This window comes from Hordeum vulgare, chromosome 6H (assembly GCF_904849725.1).
Source record: "Hordeum vulgare subsp. vulgare chromosome 6H, MorexV3_pseudomolecules_assembly, whole genome shotgun sequence".
Lineage (NCBI taxonomy): Eukaryota > Viridiplantae > Streptophyta > Magnoliopsida > Poales > Poaceae > Hordeum > Hordeum vulgare.
This window is the reverse complement of record NC_058523.1, coordinates 425,991,787-426,000,439: the sequence shown is the minus strand read 5'-3', so window position 1 is coordinate 426,000,439 and position 8,653 is coordinate 425,991,787. Positions and strand designations below refer to the sequence as shown.

Genomic DNA, 8,653 nt, shown 5'->3' with positions numbered 1-8,653 from the left:
TCGTAACCCTTCCAACTTTTTAGCACATGCCATGTGGGTGAAATGATGATAGCATGTCAAGTTTCAGCCTTTTGAGAGTTGATTTGTAGCGTTTTTCAATTTCAGGGTCATTTAGCTCAAAAAATCATGCATTTAATGATTTTTATTTAGGTAAATAAATCATACCATGCCCATCCAAGCCACATCCTCAAATTTCAATAGTTTCTACTTTAGTTGCTATTTTCCATGCATTTAATGATTTTTAGGTAAATGACCCTCAAATTAAAAGGCATAAAAATGAACTCTAAAAAGGTTGAAACTTGACATGGTATCATACATCACAATGCTCCACAAATCTTGCTCACATTATATTTAAATAGGGACATAAATAAAGATACTCGTCCAACCTAGAGATCCCGAAGCAGTACATAATATATAATATCTAAAAATAGAAGTGTTCGCCGTTAGGAACACTACTCGTCTATCAGAATATCCCCAAATTGGTGGTGGTGGTGCTTGATGTACGAGGTGACGCTGGCCATAGCTCATGATTTGAATCATGCGGTACAACTCGTATGCAACATACGCATCTTTTGATGCATACTCAATGTTGATACCATCAAGTGGGGTCCTCTCCCACCCTTTGTGCTGATCCGAGGGGAATTTGGTCTTTATATCAGCGTACTTCTCGTCGATCATGGCGACTACCATATGAGCCATCGATGTCCTCATATGTTCAAGCCTGAATATGTCTTGGATATCAATGTGTCAGTCAGCTGGTATCTCAATACCGAAGTTGTGGCTCATCTTAAGCTTGCCATTCCTTATATCAACGCTTCCAAAACGTTTGCCGCTATGAAGGAAGTCCATGAGTACTGGACACTGCTTGTCACCACTGCAACAACAATAAATTAAAATAGAACAAATGTTACATACTGCTGCAAAACAAGTATTTTCTACAGAAGTATAATAATTAAGAATCATAACAAGTATATTTTGACACAAGTATAATTACCAACTATAAAATAAAATTCGTTCACTTCAACAAAAGAGGAATCAAAAGAAGCCCTAGATGTTGCTAACCTATGCAATTTTCTTATATGAATCAAAAGAATAAATATATGCAACAAGGAAAATTATTTCACTACAACTAAAGAGGAATAGATATTTCCCATAGGATTCAAATGGAACATATTGCTATCCTATGCAATTTTCATATCCTATGAATTGATCAAGAAACCCTAAATTAACTATGATATATATGTTCTTCCACGGTTTTGCCAATATGCAACAAGGAAAATTCTTTCACTACAACTAAAGAGAAATTGGTCTTTAGGATTCAAATGAAACATATTGTTATCCTTTGCATTTTTCATAACCTTTAATCAAAGAAAAACCTCAAAACTTACCTCGCCCATTGAAAGACCATGACAATTCTGTTGAAACAAAGTTGGATGACGGCAACACCTTGTTGATTGGCCGTTTACTCGAGATCAAGCCCCATGAATTTGTCTTTCTCCTCCGCCACTTCAAGCCGTTCCTCGAAATAGGAAAGAAAACGCGGCACCATGACGCTGTCGTTCGTGTAGACGACATTGAGTTTGGTCGTGCCATGTGCGAGCACCTTCCCTTAGCGAGTGATTGGATCATCCATGATGGACAATATGAGAAAGAAGAGAGGAGAGAGTAGAGGAGACGAACAGAGAATGGCCGCGGTTACTATAGCCCTCGCAGTCCGTACTACTTATCCTGTTTTTTATCGTGCGAAACACCGCGGGATGCAAATTGTTTGGACCTCAAGTCTCGGTTTGAGACACCAACCGGGACTAAAGGGGCTCGCACCACGCGAACGATTGCCACCACCCCTTTAGTCACGATTCGTGGCTCACCCGGGACTAAGGCCCTTAACGAATCTAGACTAATACCGTTTGGTGCCGCTGGAACCTGTTCTCTAAGCAGGCCAACAATGCTTCATTCAAATGATTGTAGAAAAGAACAAGACTACCAAAGCGCAGAGCGGCAGTCGCTTTGAGTAACATGAGAAAAATCAAACCCTAATGTAGTCTTAACCGAAACTGCCTTAACTTTATTCAGAAGAGATTTTGATAAAATAAATCGCATCCGCTCACACCCGTCCATGAAGATCCAAGCCAACAACTAACGTACTGCCGTCGTTGAGAGCACGTCGAGGACAGTTCCAGAAAAAGAGTTTCACTGTCGCCGCCGGAGGACAGCAATGCTAGGGGGTGGCAAGTCTGGAGAGATTAGCCCCCTCGTCAGGACATCAATCAGGCTTTACGTATGTTAGTTTTGGAAACGCTAGATTGATTCTCACGTGACGAGTTGACGACACCGCGTGATCAGTTTTTCCTTTTTTTTTACGAGAACTCGTGATCTGATAATGCTATCCCACGATCATATAACGGGATTAGTGGCACAAGGGGAGTGCAGAACAGCGTCACCTAGCCGGGTCACCCTCTCAAATCCAAGAAACCACATCCGAACCCAAATCTTCGCTTCTCCATCGCCATGGCTCTCTCCTCCCTCTTCGTTTCCCTCCCCATCCCCCTCCCGAAGCTGCCATCCACCTCCAAATCAAGCCGTTTCCTCCCTATCCGGGCCTCTGCCGCCGCCGCCGCCCCATCTTTTGACCTGCGCCGCTACTGGACCTCGCTGATCTCGGAGGTCGAGGGCGAGCTCGATGCCGCGATGCCAATCCGTCCGCCGGAGAGCATCCACAACGCCATGCGCCACGCCGTCCTCCCGGGTGCCGGAAAGGAGGGCGCCGCCAAGCGCGCGCCCCCGGTCCTCTGCGTCGCCGCCTGCGAGCTCCTCGGCGCGCCGCGCGCCGCGGCGCTCCCTACCGCCGCCGCGCTGGAGATGCTCCACGGAGCGTCCCTCGTGCACGACGACTTGCCGTGCTTTGACGCCGCGCCCACCCGCCGAGGTCGCCCGTCCACCCACGCGGCCTACGGAACGGACATGGCCGTCCTCGCAGGAGATGCGTTGTTTCCCCTAGCCTACACCCACGTCATCTCCCGCACCCCCTCCCCCGACCCCGTGTCGCACGCCGTCCTCCTCCGCGTCCTCGCAGAACTCGCGCGCACTGTGGGATCCACCGGCATGGCCGCTGGCCAGTTCCTCGATCTTGCCGGTGCCAGCGCCCTCGGTGAAGCCGAGGTCATGCAGGTCCTGACCAAGAAGTTCGGCGAGATGGCGGAGTGCTCGGCCGCCTGCGGGGCTATGCTAGGCGGCGCGGGGCCCGACGAGGAGGCCGCGTTGCGGCGATACGGCCGCGCCATCGGCGTCCTCTACGAGCTCGTCGACGACATGCGGAGCGCGTCGGGAAACGGCAAGATGAGGAGCAACGCCAGCGTCCTGCGCGCGCTGGGCATGGACCGTGCGCTGGGCATTGTCGAGGAGCTCAAGGCGCAGGCCAAGACGGAGGCGGACAGGTTCGGCGATAAGTATGGCGACCGGGTGCTGCCATTGTACAGCTTCGTGGACTACGCCGTGGAGAGGAGCTTTGAGCTCCAGGATTCAGCCGCGAAGCCTTGAGCGTTGGCACAGGTGACATGTATAGTTATGTGAAGCTGAAATTCTGTGATCTGAACTATAAATTTGTACTATATGTGTTTAGAACATTAGATGCGTGGTTGCTGTTTCTGTCCAACATTTTGCAAGTTCCTGAAATAACATGGTACCAAATGATAAACTTACCAATAATTTTGAGTTCATACTCCATGGGAATGAAGCTAACCCAAGTTCACACCATGTTGGGAGCTTTCAAATTGTTCATACTGTTCAGTTCGTTTGTAAGAAGGTTTACCTTCTGTGCTTGTTTGTCGTTGAATTTGTGTGAACATGATGGTAGTAAACATTACAGGGATCAGCTTTGTTACCTGACAATGATAAATATTTATAAATTTTGCCAGACATTAAAAATCAGAAAGCACGAGTCAACTAGTAGTGGGAGTAACTTATACTAGTGTCATACATATGACACTGGTCTAAATTACTAATCCCTTCGTCTCGATTTATAAGGTTTATATAAGGCATACATATCGTTCTAGGTTAACAAATTAACTAGCTAAATATATACTCCCTCTATACCTAAACAATTATAGTTGGGAAGAACTAATCTAATTCTTCTCAATTATAATTATTTAGGTACAGAAGGAGTATTATATTTGATGAAAAATATATGTTCAAGAACTACGTCTGTTTAAGAAATTTAATAATATATTTTTGATAACATATAATTGATATTTAGTTAGTCAAATCGATGACCTAAAACTACGTGCATGCCCATAAACCGAGTACCTCTATTGTACAATGTAACATATTAGAGCATGGTTAATAGTATAGTCAGCTGCTATAAGACATTGCCATGTTACCTATAACTCATCTTATAGCTATCATGTACAATAGTTGGTTAGAAGAGTGTACTACTTTTTTATTATATGACCCACATTTCATTCTCACATAGTTCCTAGAAGCACGTGCTAGAGCTGGTTCTTAACTAAGAACATGTTTATCTTCTCTCTCTTCTTCTCTTTCTTCAAACTAAGCAAAAATACATTATTTTATTTCTTATAGCCAGTTGACTCAGCTCTATTATAGTACTTGCTCTTAGTAGTAGTGTCATAAATGACTTCATTTATTATCTTATAGACTAGAAGTGCTATGTTATAATATATTATCTCTTCTCATTAACTACATGACATAATATTTTTTTGAAATGTGATGTATTACTAGTTAAGTTATTTCCACTTTGACTAGCCTAAGAGTGTATCATTTTTTTTATTATTGTCTAGGGAGTTAACACTATCTATTCCTTTTCTTAAATTATATAACCCACTCAAATTTTAGAAGTTAAGTTTGGGAAGTAATGAATTCTGCCTATATTTGAGCAGAATTTGCTCCCTCCCTATCCCATAGAAAGTAGGAAATTCCTTTCCCAATCACCACCTTCCGCCATTGTCGAAGTCATTGTCGGCAACTTCTCCGGCCATGTCGCTATGAGGCCCACATCCCCACCCTTTACATGTTGGGGTACCGCCTATTGCCGACTCTCGAGCTACTCCTGCCACAACCACCTCTTGCTACTAAGGTGAAGCTCGCGGTCGTCATCGTTGTGCCGAAAGAGCTCTTGGCCGTCACACCCTACCTTCGCTGCCTCCTAAACCTCCTCCAACAACATCTTCATCAAGTTATATTCAAAATAAAAGAAAGTTGCTTTTCGTCAGAAAACGTCCCCGTGTAATCCAAGTGAGCTTCAAATATGTGTCCCACATTCATTTGGGAGCATGTGTTGTGATGACCGTTGTCGCCCCCCCCCCCCCAGCTGGGCCACCGCGGGAACGCGGTCACCAAATTAAATTCAAAATAAAAGAAAGGGGCTTTTCACTAAAAAACGTCATGTTGATCCAAGCGAGCTTTCAAATATTTGGCCCACATTCATTTGGGAGCTTGTGTTGTGCCGACCATTGTCGCCTTCAAAGCCAAGCCATAGGGGGAACCAGGTCATGGAACCTCTCCACCTCCCCCGCGTCGCCCCTCTCTGATGCACTGTTGCACACGAGGTGTTTGATAAAATGGTTAAAAGGCTATTTGTTTCCTTTCATTTTCTCATTTCATGTGCTAATGTGCAAATATACATGAAACACTTTTATTCAAATATATATATATTCATATACATATATATATATATGAATTTGCACGTGATTTTTGTGTGTGTGGTGGTGGGTGTTTAAATTTAGTAAAAGGACTTGGTGCACATAAATCTAAACCCTCAAATTCGAAGGAGTTCAGTTTACAGAGATGATATAAGTTACTAAGTTTTAGGAAAATACCAAGAGATGCTCTGATCTTCTGAAATTAATACTCGGAAGAAAACTTCAGAAATTCAAATACAACGAAAACCCACATCCACATTTCTCACCTCCTCGAACACCACCACACCAGTTACTCGTATAACACCGGTTAAAACCCAGAGCATGAACTCCCTCATCTGGCATCGGCAGCTTCCATGGGGCAGAATGGCATGATTACGAGAAAGAGAATGAGGATTGTGAGTGCGCGGGCGGATAAATAGAGACTTAAAGTGAACACGTCCGGTCTAAACATTTGAGGGGTCGTCTTAGAGGTACGTGTTAGATGTTCTTACATGGATCAACTTTGTTACCTGACAATGATAAATACCAAAAAAAATTCTAAGACATTAAAAATGAGAAAGCACGCGTGACCTAGTAGTATAAGAGCCCTAAAAATCATTATTTTATTATTTTCTAGGGAGTTAACACTACCTATTCCTTCTCCTAAATTGTAGAACACACTCAAATTTTAGGAGTTAAGTTTGGGGAGTAGTGTATTCTGCCTATATTTGAGCAAAATTTGCTCCCTCCCTATCCCGTAAAAAGTAAGGAGGAAGTTTCATTTCCCAATCACCAGCTTCTGTCATCGTCGAAGTCATTGCCGACAATTTCTCTAGCCATGTCGCTACGACGCCCACATCCCCACCCTTTCCATGTTGCGGTAGCGCCTATTGCCACCTCTCGAGCTACTCCTGCCACAACTTCCTCTTGCTATTAAGCTGAAGCTTGCGGCCATCATCGTTGTGTCGAAAGAGCTCTTGGCCGCCACACCCTACCTTTGCTGCCTCCTAAGTCTCCTCCAACAACATCTCCATCAAGTTATGTTCAAAATAAAAGTAAGTGGCTTTTTGTCAGAAATAGTCTCCGGCTAATCCAAGTCAGCTTTCAAATATTTGTCCCACATTCATTTGGGAGCATGTGTTGTGATGACCGTTGTCGCCTCCCGAGTCAAGCCACGACAGGAACGAGGTCACCAGATTATATTCAAAATAAAAGAAAGGGTCATTTCATAAGAAAACATCCCCCATCAGCCCAAGCGAGCTTTCAAATATTTGTCCACATTCATTCAGGAGCTTGTGTTGTGCCGACCATTGTCGCCTCCCGAGCCAAGCCACGGCGGAACCAGGTCGTGGCACCACTCCACCTCCCCCGCGTCCAGCCTCTAATGCACGGTTGCACACGATGTGTTCGATGAAATGGTTAAGAGCAACTCCAACACGCCGACCCAAACGAACACGCTATTTGTCCGCTTTTTATCTGTTTGGGTCGCCAGGCCCACTCCTTTTTTCATTAGGGTAGGTTGTGCACCTAACATGCAGACGCATTATGCGGCCGGCCCGTCCACATAAGTCATAGTTTATACAAGATAAATAGAAGTTACATTGTCTTAAAAAATTACTCCCTCCTTAAACTAATATAAGAGCGTTTAGATCACTACTCTAGTGATCCAAATGCTCTTATATTAGTTTACAGAGTGAGGATATCATAGTTCCACAACGAATAAATATATTTCATAGTTTACAAGCCAAATACAAATTAAATTGTCTCAAATAAAATAGACAAATAAATCTATTGGTTGCCAACATGAGCCACATATGCTCAATCAAGTCATCTTGTAGCTGAATGTGAGTTTCCCAATCACGCATTTGATGATGAAATTCGGTGAACTGCGCAAATGTTGCATTCCTCTCAAAGTGTGTCATATCGACTAGAGGGAGGGGGTGAATAGGCGATTTTTACAAATTCATCACTTAGAATTTCGCGTTGAGGAAATTGCAAAGCGATAAAATACTAGCAGCGGAATAAGTACAAAGTGCATGCAGAAGATAGCAACAACATATTCATCATGATGAAATGAAACATATGTTGGAAATATTCCCTAGAGGCAATGATAAATAGTTATTATTATATTTCCTGTTTAAAGATAATCATTTATTATCCATGCTATAATTGTATTGAATGAAAACATAGATACATGTGTGGATAAATAGACATAACAATGTCCCTAGCAAGCCTCTAGTTGGCTGGCTAGTTGATCAAGGATAGTCAAGGTTTTTTGACTATGTGCAAAGTGTTGTTGCTTGATAACTGGATCACATCATGAGGAGAATCATGTGATGGACTAGACCCAAACTATGAACGTAGCATATTCACTACAACAAAAAATGACATGTAGAGGCGCTAAATATAGATGCTAAAGGCACAATATATCATCTCTAGTAGATTTTAGAGTCGCTCGTTAAAGCGTCCTAGGAACGTCTTCTCATGCACCGTCTCAAAGATCATTGAGACGCTGAGGAAGCGTGTCTACATAATAATGAGGCATTTTACAAGCGTTCTTACAAAGCGTGTCTACATGATAATGAGGCGTTTTACAAGCGTTTTTATAAAGTGTGTCTATATAGTTTTGAGACGTTGAAAGAGCATCTTTATGCCCGTAGAGACGCATTGATAAATTCATGCTAGATGCAACTGCATATATCCTCTTTTTATCGTATATTTCTTCAAATCAATTGGGTTTAATAGAAGTACCGGCTCATATCGAATAATTGGACTCTCATTTACATATCAGAAAATATTCGAAAATTGTACTGCATCGCACGAAATTGTATTAATGAGAGTAGCAGTAGTTTACAAACTCAATTGTACACATCACCTATAAAAAAATTAAATATGTCACTAACTAGTTGAAACATGTCTATATGATTTTAGTTTCAACATGTTGATAATGGAACAATGGCTCCTTGTTTTCTCCGCTTCTCTAGTTTATCCTTGTGCTGTCTGCTCCTTGTTTTCTC

General features: G+C 42.9%; 1 protein-coding gene across 1 annotated transcript; it reads left to right on the top strand.

Annotated features, from left to right (window-relative positions):
• The first annotated feature begins 2,400 nt into the window (after window positions 1-2,400).
• LOC123401493 (heterodimeric geranylgeranyl pyrophosphate synthase small subunit, chloroplastic) lies at window positions 2,401-3,698 on the top strand. The gene has a single exon (XM_045095316.1). The coding sequence runs from the start codon at window positions 2,509-2,511 to the stop codon at window positions 3,535-3,537; it is 1,029 nt and encodes a 342-aa protein (XP_044951251.1). The 5' UTR covers window positions 2,401-2,508; the 3' UTR covers window positions 3,538-3,698.
• Window positions 3,699-8,653: the final 4,955 nt, after the last annotated feature.